This window comes from Parasteatoda tepidariorum, chromosome 10 (genome assembly GCF_982258835.1).
Source record: "Parasteatoda tepidariorum strain Cologne lab strain chromosome 10, Ptep-v5.0, whole genome shotgun sequence".
Lineage (NCBI taxonomy): Eukaryota > Metazoa > Arthropoda > Arachnida > Araneae > Theridiidae > Parasteatoda > Parasteatoda tepidariorum.
Genome location: NC_141764.1, coordinates 71,815,735 through 71,839,394, shown reverse-complemented (window position 1 = coordinate 71,839,394; position 23,660 = coordinate 71,815,735). Strand labels below are relative to the sequence as shown.

Genomic DNA, 23,660 nt, shown 5'->3' with positions numbered 1-23,660 from the left:
AATTTAGCCGATTTCTATAAAAAGCACATTAAAAAAAAAATGCTATTTCTTCATGGGTAGGGGATGGAACACGGATTAAACTTTGTTAGGCATTAAGAGAATAAACTTTATTTCGATATTTCGGTAATTTTTCAGAATTACACATTAGAACAAAAAAAATCAATGACAATAGAATAGAATAAGCAATAAGATAAAATATCATAATACGCAAGGAATTGCGTATCTGTGTGATTAGTAAAAGCAGCTGTAAAGCTCAATTATTTTCTACGGCCGCAACCTTTTAATAGTCGGAAACGAAGTAGGCTGTATTCGGACCAGAAAAATAGATTCGTTTTCTGCACTCAAAGGACTATCATTAGACTTAAACATCCACCTGCTTTGTAACAGGTGGTGGGGCGCACTTTCTTGGCGGCCCTATTTACTTTTAAATAGCTAAGTCCTCCCTCAAGTAATCAGGCACCGTTTTTTGAGGAGGACGCACAAGTAACATGTGTCCAAGTGCAAGAATAAGTCGTTATAACGGGCACTCATCCAAAACAATTCACGAAGATGGGAAATTGACTCAAAATTATATCATTTTGTGTGGTCAATTTTCCAAAGGAAGTTGACTACGATGACAAATCTCTATTGGAAATGAGATTGTTATTTTATTTATTGCGAATAAATATAGTTGGAAGAGTAACAATCGTATGTTAAATTAGTTAATGGATCGGGGAAGCAAGTGTTCGAGAATTTTCGAATCAGAAATTTCGATTCTTCAGTTCATTACTTAAGGAATAATACTATTAATTATCTTTCGATAAAATTTGGTAATCTAAAGATAAGTTATAGTTTCTTTCACCAAAGAATGTATTTTCACATCAAAATGTTCCTTATTGTGTCTAGACAGACAGTTTGCCTGTTTCCGGATTTTCATCAAAATTTCATCTTAAGAAACTTTTTTCTGAACAATTTGATAATTTTGGCTTATCATTGTATTGTTTCAAGTCCATCAATTATGCATTCATCTCAATTTCTACTCGAGATAATACTCAATTTTCTTAGATATGCTAAACCCAACTGTTAAATGCTTTGTGTATATATGAAAATTTTTTCTTCACCCCTTTGGTGTAGCTCGTATTCTTATAATGGTATATTTTGCCTTTTTGGCTATATTAATACATCATTAGAAAGCACTATTTTGCAGATATAATCGTGTCAGCTGATGACAAGATTCCATCTTTCCATTATTTTTTCTAATTTTGGCTGATTTTTAAATTATTATTATTTTTATTTTTTTTAGTTTTATACTTCTAATGTCCTTACTTTCCTTTTCTCTATTTTTTTTCTTTTTTTAAAAAATTTCCTTTTCATTCTAGAAAAATATTTAAAAAAATATTTGTGAAAATTGCAAATTAAGTGTGGAAGGGGATAGGGGAAACAGTTTACAAAACAAAATTTGACACTAACCCCTTAAACTAAATTTATTATTAATACTTTTCCTCTCTAATTCATTTGACGTTCCAATTATGATATAAATTATTAATAAAAAAATCCACTAAACTTAAATATTACACGTATGCATGTGTATACCTGTAGCAGAAATAGTAAACATAAGAGCTCAATATAAATTTTCGTGATTATATTTTTCCATAAAATATTATTAATAAGACTGCAAAAAGGACTTTTAAATAAATATATACAAAAATTGCAAATTCAATTCCCTTTCTTTTTTTTCCTTTTTTTTTTCAAAATGGTTTCTCTTGAATTTGATATTTCTCTGTTTGTATTTAACTTAACAAATCTGTCTAACCAGCAGAAATAAGGCTGCTTTTTTCCTTATTTAAGACAAAATTATAAAAGTTTTTATCTTAGATGCATGCATTCAATGGCATGACTAGAAGAGTACAACAAATCATGACTTATAAGCTTGAGATAAGTTTGGAAGGGAAAAAAAATTGTGAAGTAAGATTTTTTTTCTTTTCTTCATGGAAACTACAATTGAAAAATCAGAAGAGCGGAACGAAGCTTCGTGTGTTCGACGATGGTCATGATTAAAGGTCCTACTATCTCATATCCGGTGGACAATCCCTCCCCCCACACCATTTGAACTAAATCGAGCAAGGTTGCAGACCCTCTCTAAAAGTGATGACCAGCTCGTGCAAAGCATGCTTAATCGCAAAAATGTTGACTTGGCACTTGCGCAAATTGGCGATTTTCTCGATCGTTAAGTTCGAAGATTTAAGCGTGTGCAAGTAGATGATCTTTTCCGGTGATAAACTTTTCTAGTTTTTCAAGTTCATTTTATGCAATTAACTCTTTCACTTTATTCTTTTGTTTTAGTTTAGTTTTGATATGAAATACTTGTTTAAGGTTAGACTAGTGCTTGATTTTGGGCAAAATGTTCGAAATTGATTTTATCGTTAATTTAAAATTCCTGTACTTTTAGCTTTCTAAAAATACTTTACTTTTGTTTGTACTTTAATTATTTACAAAGTTATAACAGTTTTTGTGCAAGTTGATAACAGCGGATAGACTAGTGATTTTAAGTCCTTCAATGCGTTTATCTCAAAATAAGTTTTTTTTTCACATTTTACACTACCTTAAACATGATATCTCATGTTGTTTTGAAAATAATTGTCTAAAATTTTTTATGAGTGTTTATGATTATAGCGGACATTTTGAACTACAGACTAAGAGAAAAAAGTTCAAATTTCCTTTTTCATGCATGTTTTTTCGCAAAGACAAGAGCTGAAATTCTTAAAACTTTGCTTTTTAACTACATTGATCCCTAACTTAGTAGTGTACGCATTTGCTTTAAAGATAATAGTTCAAAATATAGTTGATAGCTTTCTAAATAAAATCCATAGATGTATTTTTGTTTCGGGTGATCGAATTTTTTTTATAGTGTTTAGCGTATATGCAAAAAATGCCTTATTTTTTTAAACTAAAATGGACATATAAAAAGAAAATATTAATAATAATTGCTTTTGCTAGTTTTATAAGTTTTTACGCATAATAAACTAGTGTTTTAAAATTTTATATGAATGTTTAAAAAAAAAAGTTGTCGAAACTAGTCGGATACCTTAAATTAAATGGCAATTTTTTTCCCTTGTCATACATTCTTCTGTTAAAAATAGAAAGGCCCTTAAGGATGTATGTTACCCTGGACTTAAAAAAATAAAATCGGCTTTTTCTTGAAACTTGTATCAAGTTTAAAACTTGTTTTTATATGATTATCTGAAATTCGAAACTTTAAAAGAGTTACCGTGGAGTTGTATATAACTTGCAGCATCAAAGAATATTCACTTTTAAATCGTTTATGTGATTATCTGAAACTAGAAGCATTGGAGAAATTATAAAGTGAGAACTGCAGCAGCAGAGTTGTATAACATGCAACATAAAAGAGTTTTAAATTTTAAATCGCGCATAAGGGAACATATGAAAATGGAGAAAAAATGAAAACAACGAGTGTAAGGCGCCCAAAAATTAAAAATTCATGTTGTTGTTTCTGATGCCACCCGCCAATACCAGCAAGGCCTGCATGGTGAATCCAAGCGAATTTAATGCAGATGGTGCGTTTCTTGTTTTTCAGTGGCGCCATCTATGACAAAGAATACTACTTCAACCACACATAACATCACAGCCCGTTTATAGGGAGAACCCATCTAATCATTCTTCCACAGATCGTAATTTTGACCTGAACCAGAGAACGATCGATCTTCTATTCATTACCCCTAGAGGTGTGATTTGTTATGGCAACATGAAGGACTTTGTGACCTGACAGATTTAACATACACCAGCCCCCATTTACTACACGGGGACTCTTCCACCGGTGGGGATCGAACTCACGACCTCTTGGACATGAGCCCAACGCCCTACCTACCATGGGTCTTGAATAAACCTGATATTTTTTTTTTATTTGAGAAATAAAAGACGAGTGCGAATTATTATAGATAGTGATGCTTACATTAGATAATTATTTTTTTAAACCTTCAAAAATACAGCACAATTCTAAACACACAGTGGAAAGACAGAAACCTAATTAAAGAAAAAAAAATTAAGAACTAAAAAGAATTCACATTTAGTGATAAAAAATATTCAACTAGTGGCGCCAGAAAGATAAGCCAAAACAAGGTAAGGTCACTGTTGCAGTTAAGCAAAGTGAAATTGATAAAAAGAAATCAATCACACAGGGTTTAAAATTACTAGATTTAGAATGACGACTCTGGGAAAATTAATAAACCTTAGAAAGCTATGATAATATGAATGTGAAAATTTACTTTTCGAATAAAAAATTGGGAACTTAATTTATCGAAATTTTAACGCAAGTGGGATGTAGACCCTGAAAGTCAGAGTAAGAGAAAATTTGTCAAAATAGGTATGAAATTGAACTCAAGTCATGCTTGTGACAACTTTGCCATGCAAAAATGATATTTAACGGTTTTATCGTACTTGTTGTGGGCTCAAAATGTCATTGCGAAACTGTCTTAAAATAATTTACTTTTCAAAAATTGAAATACCTAATGCGATAATTGCAAGTGACGTAGTTCGGGTATCTCGATCCTGATTGGTTTTTTAAATGCGGCATTTATTTACTTTAGCAACTGTTCATTCCATTCTACTTTGAGCCCGTCAAGTATCGATTCTCTCAGGTGATATATTCTATATTCTTACACAAAGATACTTTCGCAAGGATTTAATTTTTTTCAATTAGTAAGAACATAGTTATTTGACATTTAGGAAGTCATGTAGAATATAAACAAACTAATTATACATAGAAGTTGCCAGGTAAATAAAACAAAAAAAAATCTCAATTATAATAAAATACGTAAACAAATAGTAAATCTAAGTTAAATAAAAGATGTAGACAAGAAGGAATTCATATTTTAACAAATATGATGTGCGATAATGCACTGTATTCAATTAACTTTACGTTGATAACATTCTAACTTAGGTGGAGAAATTTGACTCAACTTTAACAATACGCCATTTTGCTTATAAGCGATCAACTGGCGCTGACGTCATAAGTCAATTGTTTGGGTATCTGTGATCTTCTTCTTGAAATGCAACTACCTAATTGTCTTAAAATAATATGCTTTTTAAATTTCTGATTATCAAATTTATAAAAAAAAAAAAATTTAAAAAGCTTGTTTGTTGTTTTAATGAATTTACTATCAACAATTAAGGAGCAGTGGTAAAATCACTGAACTGTTATTGTGAAAGAATCGATTTCTACATCTGGCGGCGGTTTGGTTCATTTAGTTTCAGACCGATGGGTATTAGCTTTTCTGAAAAAAATACGGCCGGTGTGCTTAGTTGACCACATTGCTGCTTTCACATACCGTTGGTTTCGAAATTGCGAAGTATTAACCTCCATGAACCACTTGGTCAACAAACTAAATGTTAAACAGTTATATTTTTTTAACAATTAAATACATTCAAAGCAAAATGTATGTTTCCCGACTTGCGAAAATTGTCTGCAAGCCTAATAAGGTATCTTGTTTCAGCTCAAATTGAACCATAAAAGGTGTCCCAAAATTAAGGCAAGGTTTGAATTAAATAGAAAACACAGTTTTCGGTCTTCAGATTTTCTTTTTCATTGAATCATAAAGAACATAGGATAGGGTTATTTATGGAATAACACAACAGACAAATGTCCTCCACTGCTTTACTGGCACATGCACATTCGTTTGTCGAAATTTTTGAAGACCTTTCTGCATAATTGTGGCTGAATTTCGATGATGCAGCTTTTAATTTCCTCCTGTAATACTCGGATGGTAGGGGCCTTGTTGACATAGACATTTGACTTCAAATAACTCCATCAGAAGAAATTTAATGGTGTTAAACCACACGATCTAGGGGGCCAATTCTGATCACCGAAATGAGAGAGTTCACGACCAGGAAATGTCTCATGCAGTAATTGAATTGTTGTATTGTTGTAATTGTAGAAAACATGTTGTTGTATCGTATAGCGCTCTATTTTTACTTACCCTTAACTCTTAGGTGTCAAATTGTTCTTTTTTCTGGGTTGTCAACAATTCACTGCAAAAATGGTGTCAATTTCAAATCTTGCGTCAATTTTGGGGCAACCTTTATAATCAAATTTAAGAAGGATTGATTTGCTCTATAACATGATTCAAGTTGACACCGCATTTAGTTAGGTAGCTGATATTTGAACGACTTTATGGTTCAACACATCTCAGAAGTTTTAAAGACGTACTACTTTCAGGTTTTGCATCTATACTACAGGCTTTTTTTTAAAGACAAAACAGCAATTAAAAAAAAACACTAAATGTTTCTTCTACAAACATTGATAAAGTTATTTGCCGAAAAGCTATGCTCTATAAAAGAACCTCAAAATATTCTAATCAAATTCAAAAATCAATTCGAGAGAAATGGAACAAACTTTCAAAAAGTCAGATTTTTATTATCTTAAGAAAAAGGTAAATAAATCAACCAGAAGCAAGATAACAGCAAAGAAAATTGGGCATTAAACGTTTAGTGATGCTTAGCAATTGACAAGCAAGTTTACCTTTACCTTCAACAAACATCAAATTTCGAGCGAGCTCAAAGAGTTTCAAAATACAAAAAAAGAGGTTTAATTGCAGCAACATTGTTTTTCGAAGAAATTTTTCCGGACTGTTGGTCTGATTCTCTGTTATTATGTACCTTTGGTTCTGTCTGTTAGGAGGTTTGGGTTTGAACGATTGGACCACACGAGTTGACGATAAAATCGCTGCGCAGTCTTGGTTGTTGGTCTTGAACTGCTATAATACGCAACCAGTCACTGGTAAAGGCATTTCGTTGCACATAGGTTTTTTTTTAAAGTTTTTTTTCTGTTTTGATTACAAAGTCAAAACAGAAAATGGTTATTTTGTCTGCAAAGGTTTTTTTTCTTCTCTTTTTTCTTTTTTGGAATGACTTGAAATAGTTAGATTTGCTATAATTTTCACAATTAGAGGTACGTATGTCACATGACGAATGATCACGTGTAAGGGAAAAAGTGAGTTTGAAGCTTGAATAACAGCACAAGTTTCGAAGCGACATAGGGATAATTTGTTTGGGTATGTGATTGGAGGAATTAATAAAATTCAAATATTTCTTAAAATCAACAAATTTGCAGCTTTTTATTTTTGCACTCGTTTATTTACTATGCACACGGTTATGTACGATTATGTTGAACACGCTGATGTACAATATTATTATGAACATATTTATTTACAGCAAACATTGGAATAATAAAAATAAGTGCAATTGGCCCGATGAAGGAAGCAATATAATTTGTTTGAACTTTTATGAAAGTTCCGGTCGTTTATTTATTATAATTTCGTAAACAGGTTTATTTACAATGTTTTTGTTATGTACAATGTTGTTATGTACAATGCTTTTACAAAGAACATGTTTATTTACTCTTTAAACTACGCATTTCTAAGCGTAGACGTTATAATTTTAAAATTTACGGCAAACAATGAAATTGGTCCTATGCAGGAAGCAGATCGAATTGTTGGAGTTACTATGATTGGATCGGGTTTATTTGCTATAGTTTTGCACATGTTTATTTACTATGTTATTGTTATGTACATGTATAAACATGCACATAACATGTGCATAAGTGCAATCTTGTTGTACACGCTTATGTACAATATTGTAATTATGAACATGTTCATTTACTTTCCAAAGAAAGCGTACAATTTAAAAATGTACAGCAAACATTGGGAAAATATAAATTAGTTCTATAGGCCAGTTGAGGAAAGCAGTTAAGTTTGTTTGGGTTTCTATGATTGGACCATGTTGTTAATCTGAACAGGTTTATGTACTTTTCGAATTATGCATATCTAAGGGGATTACAATTTTAAAATTTGCAGCAAGCAATGGGTAAATAAAAATAAGTACAATTGGCACAACGAAGGAAGCATTTCAAGTTGTTTGAGTTGATTGTACCGAACTTTAATCAAACTATGATTGTACCGGTTGTTATTTTCTTTAATACAAGCCAGTAAAAGGCTTAAAATTATAAAAGGATATTAACATAAAAGGTGATCGGAAGCCAACACAGCTTATACAATATACTGATAGTATTATACAAATCTTTGATGCAACAGTGATTTAGCTCTACTGCATGACATCACGCCACACGCAAAAATCGAAAATCATACTAAAAGGATATGAAAACTTCGCTATTTGTCTGTAATAAATGAGCTGAATGTTCAAATATTTTCTAATATTAGCTTTCAAACTTTACACCACTAGCAAATTATTTACGTTCAAAAATAAGACACCCAAATGTGCTCTTGGTATATTTTATACTATCAAAAGCTGACATTTAACAATTTCAATAGAAATAAAAAATATCTCAATTGTTGTCGTCATTATATTTAACTATCATTTTCGAATTTTCGTTTTTAATTTTCATACTTAAATAAAAAAAAAAAGGCATATAAATACTCTTTTATGTTACATATTGCCCAATAACAATACTTCGTAAATTGGGAGAAATTTAGATACTCAATTTTAATACATTTTCTTATAGATAATAATTTCTTATAGATAAAAAGAGATAATGAAAGATTATAGATAACTTAAACTTTTTTCATACTTTTTCATATTTACCAGATTTAAACAACGACCTTAAATGTTAAGTACTAAAAAAGATTATTATTTGAGCATAAAATAAGAACTTTAAAATTGCTGATAAATAATTTAATTGAAAAAGCTGTTGTTAAAAAAATTTATATATATATACATATATATATTTATTTATTTAAAATAATACCATTCAAAAATAGACTAAGACATTGCAAGAATTTTAAACTATAACTTATACTTTTGAAGTTCAGGTTTTAATTTACTTTGACCACATCCATTTTTTCTCTTTTTTTATATTTATTTTTTTAACGTTAAGGAAAATATTATTTTAAATCGAGAAATTCTAATAAAAATTCTCTAACTCTCTCCAGAATAAACATATTGCTTCTTTGCTCAGAGCAGGATAAATTCTTCAAGTTTATTTATACCTTCGTTACTGATACTTTTACATTTTCTGAAGTAATACATGGAAAATTAAAATTTTTGTTTTGTGAAAATTCATGCAGGTTTCAATCGCTCAAGCTGATATTTGACAACTGTTGTTACTTTTTTTGTAGTCTGATATGAAAAAATTTGCCTCAATTGGTAGAAAAAGAAATATTGATAACAATGAACGTATTGGAATTAGTCCCATGAAATAATATGTAATACTAATTATGCACTCTTGAAGTTTTAAAGAAAACTTTTTTAAAAATCGCCAATTTGGCTAAATTTTTTCACCTAGATTAAAATTATCAAAATCACTGCCAAATTCTTAGCTTTTGCAAATTTTTATGAGTCCAAGTAATGCAGCATTCGAGTAAGTTTTTTAATATTTAAAAATTAAAACCACAAACGCTTTTCATTTTCAAAAAACTGTGTCTTTTCTCCATACTGGCATTTTGCGCCATTTTCAAAATACACATCGACAGCGCTCGCTTTAGATAGGCTAAACTTAACTTAACATGACTAGCATTTTCAAACTCACAGCAGTTATTAAAAAAACATATTATTCGCAAAAACGCATCATTTCATAATAGGAATGGACCTTCGAAAAAACAGCTAACTTTTTGCTGCTCATTCTTTTCATCAACTTTTAATTCTCTATGTGTCCTCCAACAATCAAAGAGACTTTGATATTTTTAGTCCCCCCCCCCCCAGTTTTTTAGAAAGAATTTTTGTTTTTTATTCCCTTAAATATTAATTCAAGACTCCTTGTGTGAACATTTGTATTCAATTCTGACAAGAATCATGGTTGGAAACTTGTTCAACGTTCCAGTCGTTGACATTTTAGCGTTTAGCCGTTGATTTTCAAGTACAGAACTATGTAGTTCAATCTACAATTTGGACACAAAAGCATTCTAGCCTTTGACTTTCAAGTATAGAACTATGTAGTTCAATCTACAATTTGGACACAAAAGCATTCTAGCCTTTGACTTTAAAGTACGGAACTATGTAGTTCAATCTACAATTTGGACACAAAAGCATTCTAGCCGTTGACTTTCAAGTATAGAACTATGTAGTTCAATCTACAATTTGGACACAAAAGCATTCTAGCCTTTGACTTTAAAGTACGGAACTATGTAGTTTAATCTACAATTTGGACACAAAAGCATTCTAGCCGTTGACTTTCAAGTATAGAACTATGTAGTTCAATCTACAATTTGGACACAAAAGCATTCTAGCCTTTGACTTTAAAGTACGGAACTATGTAGTTCAATCTACAATTTGGACACAAAAGCATTCTAGCCGTTGACTTTCAAGTATAGAACTATGTAGTTCAATCTACAATTTGGACACAAAAGCATTCTAGCCGTTGACTTTCAAGTATAGAACTATGTAGTTCAATCTACAATTTGGACACAAAAGCATTCTAGCCGTTGAATTTCAAGTACAGAACTATGTAGTTCAATCTACAATTTGAATAAAAAAGCATTCTAATACGTATTTTATTAAGTTATGTGTCTATTTTCAAATTTAAGCAAATTTTTGAAAAAAGGGAGGAATTACGACAAAAAAGAAAAAAAAAATTAGCTTTCACAGCAACGCCAAAAAATAGCGTGAAAATGTACGAACACTTTTGCTTTGTTACTGGCACTTTCTCAGCATCAATTTGATGATCAATTTGTATTTTTCAACATTAATTATCAATCGCATTGGAGCGTGTTTCTCATCTATCAATGTCTATCTTTGCTCGTGTAACCACATGTGCGATGATCCCAAAAAATAGTGGGTATATCAGATTTCAATAGGCCCAATTGTGTACAAAAACTGCTTGTTTACATTTGATCTTTTCGTATCGATCAAAACAATAAGGATCATTACTCCCCAACCACAGAACAAAAAGAGTAATCAATTATAGAAGCTTTGACGTGCTTATTGGTCTCTATTCTCATGACAATGATTTATATCTTTTCTGCTATTTTTACCAAGTACTGATGAAGTTTTTTCTTTCTTTTTGCATAGTAAATTAATTCGTGGGAAATTTCATTGCAAGGTCAAAGTCCTTACTAAGAATTGAAGAAAATTAAACTCAAAAACAAAACCTTTCAAATTATACGAATCGAATCAATTCGTAATGGTCATTAAAACTTCTTGGAAGAAATTGGAGAATTAGGGAAAAAAAGTTGAGGCAGGTTACCGTTTTCTCACAGAAGGTAACGTTTGTTCCTGCAGTAAAAAATATAATAAGGAAAACAAAAATGATTTATAGCTTTTTTATTTAAAGTGTGAAATCACAGCTCATTCCATTAATTTGACGAAATTCTCATTGTTTGATGGGCTTTTTTTTCCTTTTATTTCAATGAAGTATTATAACTTGAAGTAATTAAGGGTGGAAAAAAAACATTTAAATGCATTTTAACTTTTGTATTAGATTTTAAATTTGTTAATAAATAATTATCGTTTGAGCCAGGAAGAGATCACCTGCTTTTGTTTATGCGCCCATTAGATGCGACTGTTCGCTCCTCCTCCTCCTCCTAAAAAAAAAAATATGAAAAAAAAAATGGTACAAATGATTTTATAATGTTATACAAGTATTCGAACTTATTGTATAATAGAATTTGAACTTAGAGCTCTATTTCTGATCTATTTTTATTGTGCTTTCGTTTTTCTTTTACTTCCACATATTTTGTCCTTACTGTTATTGTCTTTTAAAATTGTAATTAAGAACATTTTACTTAATTTTGTTTTATGTATAAAATCTTTTATTGCATCTTTGTAGAGTTAAGTTTAATTCTAAAAAAGAAATAACTAGAATGAAGAAAGAGGGAGACAGTGCTGTGACTTTCTCATGCAAGCTTGCGAGGATGGTTTACGATTTGCTTATTTTTACTAACAAAGGGGTGCAAATTTGCTAAAAACATGATAACTTATATATTTTCTAAAAACGATAATATTTTAACGGTTTCCTAATAGGAAAATGAAAAATATAATAAAAAAGTTCTTGGATTTTATAGAGGTAAACATTTTTTGCAAAAATTTAGGATTTTAGCAAAATCAGTGAATGATTAAAGTTTCATTTAGCATATTTTAAATTGTAGTTCAATCCATGCTTAGTAGGGAAGAGTGGGGTCAATTGTAACATTTTTTACTTAACTATTTTTAACTAACAAAAAATCCTATATATTATTAGTATTAATTGACAGACGAGTAAAGTAGACTATCCTCTACTAGAAAAAAAAATAAATACCTTATTTTAAATGTTATTATATTAGTTATTAACAATTTTTGACAGTCGTGTACTTGTTACAATTGTCCCCACTTACGGGGTCAATTGTAACAGTTCATAAATTCAACTAAAACATAGTTAATTATACATATTAAAATAGTTGTGATATATTTTTTTATTGATCAAAATAGTAGTTATATTTTAGGAGTAAAAATAATAATGAGCAGATACTTAAAGGGTTAAACTTTTGACTTTTAGGGGTTAAAAATTTTAATTTACGCTGTGAAGGGTGACAAATAAAATAATGCACACGCAGCATAATATAAATGATATAGGAAACTATTGGTGGTTCTTAAGGAGTTAAGTAATGGTTTGTAAACATAAGATTATTTATTTTCAGCTGTTACAATCGTCCCTTTACTTATTGTTACAAATGTCCCCAAGACGCCATTTCAGCTTCATTTGTTAAAAAAAATGCTAGTTAACTAACTAAACTAATTTTTTTTATTGAAATGTTAATTAAGGTGTCCACTTACATATTCGGTTAAAAACTTTTATTTGTTTAAGCAAAATTACTTTGTTACAATATAATATTCTAATACCAAAAAAAGTACTTACGTAGCGTAAAAATATCTTTTGTGATGTAACTCTTTCAAAAGTACATAAAAATGGTTGCCAGCAGGGGTGTACATGTAGATTTATTAAATACACCTTGTGCGCCACCTAGAAACCAAATCTAGAAACCGACACTCGAAATTTTTGCTGTGTTACAATCGTAACCTGTTACAATTGACCCCACTCTCCCCTACAGTTCATCCAAAATCTCACGGAAGAAGTAATTTTTAAAGTTTACACAATTTTCAATTAAACATCGTTAATATTTTATTGGTTCATAAAGTAATCATTTGGTATAGGGTTAGTTTGGAAGAGCATATCGGGAAATGATTTCCCTAGTTTTTCTGGAATGAGTGTTTTTCCGAAATTTTCAATGTCCGTTTTGTGCAAATGTGACCCAAATTTCGTTGATTTGATGCTTAATTTATTCGTACAAGGATTATTTACATGAAACTTAGATTTCAGTTTTTAAAAGAAAGAGAAGACCCTTAAGATGCTAAATCGCATGATCTGTGCTGACATTTCCTTCCCACTAAAACTGGAAATCGCACGAACAGGGAATAACTCAACAATGATCAAATACTGCTCAATATTGAAAACATGTAGTTTTTTTCGGGAAGAGCTCACTTTTTTTATAATATTAAACTGTCAACAGTCTAGATGCCATTCTTTCGGTTGACAAAATTTTATTGCACAAATGACATTAATCTACAATCTCGGTTGTCTACATGTAAAAAATTTTGGTGCATATTTGCCATTTTTGTTGAGTTAAATTAAATAACTTTATACGTACAAAACTCATGTTTAATTTTGATAAGAATTATAATTTTGATCACACTTGACTTTGATAATAATTGTAACCTTGATTACGTTTGATTTTATTTGATTATAATTGCAATCTAGACTACTTTTGATTTCTTTCAAATGGTATTCTTGATTTCACTTGATTTTGACTGCAATTGTTTTCTTAATTAAATAAATTTTGTTTATAATAGTGATCTTGACTAGTTTATTTTTAATAAAAATTGTTATCTTGATTATGTTCAATTTCGATAATAATTATTATTCTTGTTTGTATTTAATTTTGATAATAATCGCTGCCATGATTGCATGTAACCGTTTACATTTACATCATTCTGTATATATATAGTGTATATATTCTGCATATAGATAATATAGAATTCATTAAAAAGAAAAAAAATAATTCAAAGATTTTTTTCAAAAATATAACGCATTAAAAAATAATCATGTGTTTTCCTTCTGATAAATATTGTGAAAATATATAGTTATAATTCTTATTTGTCAGTCAAACGTAATGCAATAAAGAATAAAGTATTACTATCAAAGCATTTTTTTTTTACCAGTTCTTTTTGGGAACAGCATTTCAGAGCTATTTACAACACACCTCTTTTATACTCTGACAAAAAACAGGAATGTTTAGATGGTGTGGACTACAAAAAGAACGAATCGTTCCAAAAAAAAAGGGGGGGGGGAAAGACTGCTTAAAAGTTTTAAGCTTTAAATAATGACACAGACGATGCGATTTGTGAGCAGACGATGAATAAAAAGGGAAAATAAACCCAATGAGCACCTGCCTTTTTAGAAAACTTTTGGTATCCGGCCTTGTTCACAATTGGAATTACCAACCTGGAACCAAAAGTTTTCATAGAATGGCGAATAAACCAAGAGACGATATTTTTTTTAAAAAAAAGAAAAGAAAGAAAACTGTGGTGATATCAATTTTCTTTTACCCTTCTGTTTGATAGTTTCACACTCGCTTACTTGTGGAACGGCGAAGGTGGGTGGCTTATAGCAGATAGGCAATTTCGTTTCTTCTTAAAGCCTGAATTAGGCACGGATGAAGGGATTTTGATTTTTACCAGGACCTTCAGAAATTTTTTTTCTTTTTTTTTATGGATAAAAGAATAATTCTTTCTGAAATTAACTTTTGATGACTTTTTACCTTATTAATAGTAATAATGAACAAGATAAAATTCAGGAAATAACAAAGTATATAGTTTTTTTTTTAAAAAAATTAAAAACAAACGTCATTATTCGAGTTAAGCTTTGGGTGTTGTGAAATAATGACGTGACAAAGAGGGGGGGATTGGAAAAATTCTACAAACTGTGAATTTTTACCTTATTAATAGTAATAATGAACAAGAAAATATTCAGGAAATAATAAAAGTATAGAGTTTTTTTTTAAAAAAAATTAAAAACAAACGTCATTATTCGAGTTAAGCTTTGGGTGTTGTGAAATAATGACGCGACAGAGGGGGAAAAAATTGGAAAAATTCAACAAACTGTGAATTTTTACCTTATTAATAGAAATAATCAACAAGAAAATATTCAAGAAATAAAAAAAAGTATAGGGTTTTTTTTTTTTTTTTTTTTTTTTTTTTTTTTTTTTTTAAATTAAAACAAACGTCATTATTCGAGTTAAGCTTTGGGTGTTGTGAAATAATGACGTGACAGAGGGGGGAAAAATTGGAAAAAGTTCTACAAACTGTGAAAAATTTAAGAATTTGTTGATTAAGTTGCTGTTTCGCGTACAAATTGCTATTTAGAAATTAATTTTAAAAATTTATTTATTTAGAAATTAGTTTTAACAATTAATTTCTAAAGAGGATATCTCGATTTATTTCATCAATTAAAGTACTTTATGATGGTTACATCAATGTTGTGGGTTTTGATTTTGTTAGACTATTTCACTAGTTTTCGTTGCTTAGTTAGACTGTTAATAATAATCTGAAGAGAAAATAAATCGATACATAAATATTCTATAGACTAATAATCTATGAAATAATTTATTCAAAAACTTTAGCGGAAACAGTTACATATTACTATTTCTTTTATTTCATAATGCTTGAAATTTTTTTTAGAATGCTCTTTCGCGTTGGGTCGACATTAAACTATAATTCCTTCAGATTTAATCACTGTATCTTTTGCTCCGAATGTTGCATTTTACATAATAATTTAACATTGAAATATTTTTCTTTGTTTCAGGTGTTTGCACAAACAGCACGGCACCTAGCGTTAGTTCCATTAATCGAATCCTAAGGAATCGTGCGGCGGAAAGAGCTGCCGCGGAATTCGCTCGGGCAGCCGGGTATGGAATGTACCATCCCTACGCCGCTGCCGCCGCTTTTCCCTGGAGCGCCGCGGCAGCCGCAGCAGCAGCTACTACTCCCCACATCTGGCCTACTTTTCATGCCGGATCAGCCGGACCACTGGCGACTGGATCGCCAGTGGATCCATCATCTTTATCCAGTTTAAATAGTCTAAGAGACCAGCGCTCTATGGGTACGTATAACTGAAGATGTATTTTTAAAGTTATTTTTGAAGATCTATAGAGCAACAAAAATAAAGAAAAATTAACCCTCGGATTTAGAATTTTTATTAAACATATACTTTTTTCATTATTTTGTATTAATTTAGGACAAAATAAGTGAAAAAATATTACACTTAACATTTTAATAGTGTATGGTTATGAAATGCTGCATGAAACATCGGTGCCTTTTTCTGCGTCAAAATCTTCCAAACAATATTTTTTTTTTAAATTTACGCTAATTTGCAGTTATTTAGGTCTAAAGAATTCAACTATTCATCATTAAAATTTCTTTAACTTACAAAATCAATTATAGATAAATTTTTAAATATGAATTTATTTTTTTATTTTTCAAATTACTTTTCTTGGCTTTCATAGTTTAGTAAAAATTTTGATAATCTAACAGATTTTTAGTAACTATTAGGCTGTTGTGTACATTATATATATATATATATATATATATATATATATATATATATATATATATATAGGGATACCGATGTCTCATTTGCGTTAAAGGGATAAATTTATGAAATATTTTAAGTTAACTTCGTATTTTAAATGTTAAATGGACAAAAACAAAATATTGCTTATAATATATTCAATGAAATTTTTAGAAGATGCACGAGTTTATTTTAAGTCGTCTGATTTTATGCTTAAGGAAGTGGGGGGGAGGGAAGAGCAAGGACGTTTTATGAAATATCCATTTTTTTGGTATACTAACAACTGAACATTGAGACTAACAATTGAAAATATTCAGCTTCTCCTAAATTTGTTCCGAGATGAAAAGATTTTTAGCCTTCATTGACAGGGCTTTAAATAGTGAAATGAGCATTTGTAAGACAATTGTTATTTTTACAGATTTTTTCAAAATGCTATTTATTTGATGCATTTATCGAATTTTAGTTTAAAATAATTCTATGGGAAATCGCAAAAAATATTGAATGTTAAATAGACTAATTGCAGAATTGACATGCTTGTCAGGAATTGACTGATGAATGGTCCAACGATTTGGTACTACAGTTCACTTTTTTTTAATCAGCTGTTGATTTAATTCAACTGTCAATTTGTAAGAAATAGTTAAATTTTATATTACATACCTTGTTATTTGCGGTATTACATTGGAGTGAGATTAAAAATTATATTACATTGTGTATTATAATTTATTTCACTTTTATTCAAGAATTAGAAAGAAAAAAAGTTGTTTCCTCTAAAAAATAAAAAAAGTTATTTTAAGATTACTTAGCTGATAACTAGAAGATTTTGATGAGTAATTGGCATTAGTTAATTATCTAATTTATTTTTGGTGTATAATTTTATTATATAAAAGATTTGCATAGTATGAATTAAAAATGAAGTACTGACAGCTAATCTTAACAGGAAAAAAGGAAATATCATTACCGCAGAAATGAGACATCTTTATTTTATCTTACGGCATGCTTTCTAAAAAGGTTTTAAAGAAAGAAGTTACATTTTGGGGGAGTGAGGATATTCAAAATGTGATAACATACATCATACTTGATTAAAAAACTTCATTTGCCTCAGAAATATGCAGTCGCAACTAAAAGTCGACGTGTTTTAAGCGATCAAAAATAGGCGCCATAAAGCTTTTGCAGCTATATAAATATGAAAACAACAATGAAAAACCATCAACTTGAAAATATCAAATGATCCTAGTAATGTATACATAATTTTAGTGTTCTTATAGATAAACAAAAAGCATTTTTATTAAATTTGCTTTTTTTTTTAAAAAAAATTTATATTCGCCCTTTATAAATAAACCTTAAAATCAACTTAAGTGCCTTAAAATTTCATTCAAGTGAGAAAAATGATTCATCGAAAATGGCACTTTCTCTTTGTAAATCTGAAAAACAAATACGAATTTCTTGAAATCTTGATGTCATCTTTCATCAAAATTCCCTTAATAATCTACCTTCATTATTTTCATTGTTTACTTGTCTCAAAGCTTTTGCAGTTATATAAATATGAAAATGACAATTAAAAACCATCAACTTAAAAATATCAAATTATCCTTACAATATATGCATAGTTTTAGTGTTCTAATCGATAAACAATATGCATTTTTATTAAATTCTTTTTTTTTTTTAAATTATATATTCGCCTTTTATAAATAAGCTTTTAAATAAGCCTAAGTGCCCTGAGAAAATTTCCTTCAAGTGCGAAAAATGATTCGTCGAAAATCGGCACTTTCTCTTTCTAAATCTGGAAAACCGCACGAAGTTCTTGAAATCTGGATGTCACCTTTCATCAAAATTCCCTTAATAATCTACTTTTATTGTTCTCATTGTTCCAAAACTTCAGTAGTTAAAATAAGTATCAAAATAAAAAAAAGAAACACAAAAATCGTCTTTAGGAAAAAGATTCACACAAAACCTCGCTGGCGCCGATCGTACGAAAACGTCTCTCACCCAGTAAGAGCAAAATCACGAAGTTGGCTGCCATAATGGCAAAAAATAATATTGTTAATCCCGAGAAATTAAAATATTCCGCCAAGAATAAAGTTATTAAAGATAATAACAGAAAACACGATGGAACGTCTGGGCAAGCGGAGATCTCATCCAATTTTTCGCAAACGATAAACAATTAATTTCTCATAAAACTAAATTGAAGTCAATTCTAAAGGGCTCTGATTGCTTCCATGTTTACTGCTTTCGGCTTCTTTTGTTTCAATTCTTATACTTCGCTTTTTTCCATCTTAATTAAGCTTCCACGGCCCCCGGGGGGTGGGACATTAGCATGAAGATTACTCAAGAACTTGCTGGGACGCACTGCACGATTTTTGCCGCCTCCCTGCTTATATCTAATAGCTCGGTGTGCTTTAGTGTTGACTACGTTGATATTTAACTCTAGATTAAAGCTCCAATGCGATTTTAAGGGTATACTTATTCACTCTATGTGGGTAAAAAATGTGTTACCCCAAAAGCCGAAAGAACATTTTTTTTTACCTCATCTTTTTTTATGTCTTCTAACTATCGCCAACTTCTGATGACTTTATCTGAGGATGGGACCGCGTTCTTTATTGTTCGGGGTTCCATTTTTTTTTCTTCTTGAATTTTGCAATTAAAGCAATTATCTGATTAGGAATGTGAAGTTCCGTGAAAATTTCAATGAATTTTTTTTCTTTAAAGTACAATTGCCCATTTTCTATGGTAATGCTTCTAGTAAGATGACTTAAATTGAATCGCCTGGGTCGTTTGACATTTTATCTTTGGCAGAACTGCGGTTACTAATGAACATTTGCTTTGTAGAACTGTTGCCGACCGATGGAAGTTAACTTTGTGAACTGCAACAGCGCAATGGAATTCGATAAAATAATAAAAAAGTAATGTAAAATTAGGTTACGTAAGGGTAGTGTTCATAAATTCTTGATTCTTGCAAGGTATTCGTTTTTCGTGACTTTCTCTTAAAGATTATTCTTTGGCGAATCTCGTCTAATATCTTCCACAAAGTCAGTTAGCTTAAAATGGAAATGGTTTTTATTTGCAAATGCTTCATTTTTCGTGAACTTGTTATTATTTTGCTTTTCATTAGCAGAGTTTTGTTTTTCGGAGATTAGTCTAGAACAGTTAATGGAGTATTGTTTATTAAGATTTCGAGGTTTATTGTTCAGAGTTGTTTGACTTTTTAGGAATTCTCAATTTATTATTTTTTTAAATAGCGGCAGCTTTAAAGTTTATGGTGCCACATTGTTGAAAGACAGAAGAATGTCACTTCAGTTGCCATTGAATTCGAGACAAGAATAGGATTAAGTTGGGGTTAATTATTATTAATTATTAGTCGTGGTTTTATAAATTCAATACGTAACGTAGTTGTTCGAGTAATTAATTGATCTTGTTATTATTTATTTTCATTAGCATATTCGGCATTTCGTTTTAGAGATTAAACTTAAAAAACTAATTGAATATTGTTAAGATGTGGGATTTATTGAACAGGGTTATTCGAATTTTGTGCGATTTTCAGCTAAACAATTTATTCGATAAACAGAAATAGATCTAAAGCTATTGGTGCCACATTGTTGAAAGACAGTAGAATGTTATTACAATTTTCGTTCAACTAGTATCATTGTTGAATTAAGACAAGAAGAGAATTTTAGTTGTGTGTGTATAATTTAATATTGTATCCCGCAATAAAGTCATTTATAAATGTATACATGTATTTTTATGAAGCAAATTGCAATACACATGAACTTATTTATTTTACTTGTCTTCAGACGGTTTTGTGCTTTGTTTTAGAGATTGATCTAAAGCAATTAGTAGGGTATTATTTGTTAAAATTTAATTGCTTAGACTCGAGCAGGAATTTCTCATTCAACAACATTTTATTTATTAAATAGTATATTAGCTTGAAGCTCTAAGCGCCACATTGTTGCATGTTAGCTGAATGCCACTACAATTTCCTTTCTGAATCAGACCATTGTTGAATGACAAAAATAAAGCTAGGCATTTTAGTTAGTGCAACATAGAAATTTGTATTTCTAATAATAGTCAATTATTTTTAAGAAATTCTAGCTAAGCTAGAATTTCTTAAAAATAATTTTCACTATTTATTTTCTTTTTTTAAAGTGCTTTCATGATGTTTCATTCTGCGATAAAAGTTAATATGAAAGATTCTTAAGGTGCTTTATTATTAAAATACACAAAGATATATGCTAGATCAAAGCATTGATAAAAATTATAAAAAATAAAAGACAGGAGCAATGAGTTTCAATTCTTAAGAAAATATTGTTTAAATGTTTCAAATATCATCTTATTTATTTCCTTTGTACCCATATCATCAGTATATTATACATTTTGCTCCATTAGCGATTCTTATGAAAATACTGATTGTCAATAAATTATGAGATGAAATTTCAAAATATTTTTCAAATATACAAATATTTCCAAAAATCTATGACTGAATTGACGCTCTCGTAGGAAAATAAATTTTTGACACTTTCTGGAGTTGATTTGTAATGACATTTTTTGACAAAAATTGAATTGCAAACAAAAAATATTCAAAAAATATTGCAATAATTCAATGTCATATTGATGGAACAGCAACAGATTTGTTAATAAAGAAAGAAGGAGGAAAAAAAGAGAAAAGATTTTTAAATTTATCGCCAAGTCGTGGGAACTTCAGTGACTGAAGCAACTTCTCTTACACATCTGTCAACTCTAAAAAAACCACAATCTAGATGCCACACTCGCAGTAATTGCCCAACTGCTGCATAAAGAACCGTAAGAAAAGCAGTTTCGTTTGTAAGAAAAAACATGAAAAGAAAAAAAACTCAGTAATACGTCTGTCGGATAAAAAAAAATCAAAGCCAAATTGCTGAATTCAGAAACGCATATAAAAACGAAACTTTGTTTGAATTTGACATTTTATAGAACCTAATGTCGGTTTCTTTCGAAATATCAAACATGTTTTCGATACAAACAACTAAACTTTAACTAACCCAAAAAAGAATTAACGATAAAAAAAATAATCTTTTTCTCGTTTCATGTGTTTACATTCGAACCAAATCATCAGTTGCTCGTAGCAACCACGTATAATAGATGAGAAAGTTTGGAATTGCCCATGAATACTTCATCAGCTATCAATGCGAAACTTGGTGTAGCCTTTCGTCGAAGAGAGACTGGTATTTTGAAATAAATTACGCCAAATGCATTAAAAATGCATTTTTGCCATCGACTTTGGCACATACAAAAAAAAGCACCGTTTTCATTTGTTGCTCTGCTTTTCGTTAGAATTGCAATTACTGCATGTCTCGTTTTCGTAATAGAGTAAAATATTATGGAAAAAAAATCGATTAATGTGAGAAGTGAGTTAAATTATTGAGATATTTCTCAATGTATTGTATAAATGTTAGACTTCTACGAAAACTGATTGAAAATTCTCATATGCTAGACAAGGTAATTGCCCCAAAAATTTGAAAAAAATTAATTATCATTGAGAGTAAATGAAAAAGCGAACACCTTGAACAACTTTTGATCTAATGATCGGACTTATGTACAAAGATTTAATCTTAGTGGTTCATTGGTCTAAACTTAAACATACTAATTGATTTGTGCGGATACTGTTTTTCGTTACGGAAAAAAATGTAGCAAATATATCTTTTTCAAGAGATTTGGTTAAAAACTCAAACGCCAAAATGTGGGCGAAGCTTCAATCTGGCAAATTCAATGATCCAAATAGTCTAGTGGTCTAAGGTTCGTCCCCATCAATGTAATATCATTTTTTTTTTGTGCGTGTATTTCTCAATATCTTTGGAACTCAGGAAAATAAATAAATAAATAATATAAAAAGGAGCTCATTTTACATCGAGGAGCATAAGTGGGTAGATATGCAATGAAAACTTTAAATTTCTCGAATTTTTCCTTACTTATCTAATCTTTCTTAACTTTTATAAATATTTTAATTCCCATTTGATTACTTAAAATCTTAAAAAAAAATACAAATGCTTCTAATATTGCTGAAAATATATACATAAAATACCCAAGGTAAGAATTTCCGGATCAAATTATGGTCAAAATTACGGTATTTAAGGTACTTTTCATCGTAAAATTTTATGGAATAAAAATTCTCATATATAACTTTCATAGTTTTGGCAATTTAAATGATAATTAACCCATAATTCTTGATTATAAATTCTTTTTTTCTCTCTTATTATTTTTCAATATTCTGCCATTTCTTAAAAGAATTTTTAACAACAAAATCCTACCTACAGTGAACACTACAACATTTGTACAATTTGTGCATACAATGTGTAGCATTCTTTTTTGTGATCGATTTTTCTCAAGCATACTTTATGAAAATAAATACTGAAAATAAATGAAAATAAATACTTCCTGTAACATATATTTTTTGTGTGCTATTGTCGAGTTTCTCTTGCATTTAGATATCTTTATACGTAGCTATGGTTTATACAAGTTACGCAATTTTGCTTATAATAGTTATTGCTTATTGAGTTTACTAAATAACTTTGTTATGTCCTTAGTTACAATGTTGCACATAGCTACATCAATACATAAATACAAAGTTGCAAATTTCCTATCTGGAGTCCTAAAAATTCTTTTAAAATACATTAAAAACCCAAGAGAACATATTCTCATGAAACACTAACTTTTTCTTATTCTTAAAATTACTTCATCAATTGAATTTTTTATTCAATTGGGTCTATAAACTGATCCTTTTTCAATTTTTATTCCCAATAGATAAGGATTTGGATGATGGAGCAAGCTCTGATTCCGGTGATCGGCCCAAGTTTCGTAGAAATCGCACTACTTTCAGCCCTGAACAATTAGAAGTTCTCGAAGAAGAGTTTGAAAAAACACATTATCCATGTGTCAGTACGAGGGAGAGGCTAGCAGCAAAAACTAATCTATCTGAAGCTAGAGTTCAAGTACGCATAATCCCTTTCTACAATTTGAAATCATATGAATTCCAATTCAAAATATTTATGTATAACTTAAATGCATGTTAGAGTTCAAGTACGCATAA

General features: G+C 29.9%; 1 protein-coding gene and 1 long non-coding RNA gene across 7 annotated transcripts in view; one reads left to right on the top strand and one right to left on the bottom strand.

Moving 5' to 3' along the window:
* The window catches only part of LOC139426203 (uncharacterized), a 355,230-nt gene that overhangs the window by 317,770 nt on the left and 13,800 nt on the right, over nucleotides 1-23,660 (bottom strand). The window lies entirely within an intron of this gene.
* The window catches only part of LOC107449509 (paired box protein Pax-6), a 198,361-nt gene that overhangs the window by 168,727 nt on the left and 5,974 nt on the right, over nucleotides 1-23,660 (top strand). For all 5 annotated transcript variants that reach the window (XM_087152983.1, XM_087152986.1, XM_087152985.1 and 2 more), the window contains 2 exons: nucleotides 15,839-16,135; nucleotides 23,375-23,562. In XM_087152983.1, the coding sequence (XP_087009109.1) occupies nucleotides 15,839-16,135; nucleotides 23,375-23,562 (485 nt within the window). The remainder of the gene's footprint in view (nucleotides 1-15,838; nucleotides 16,136-23,374; nucleotides 23,563-23,660) is intronic.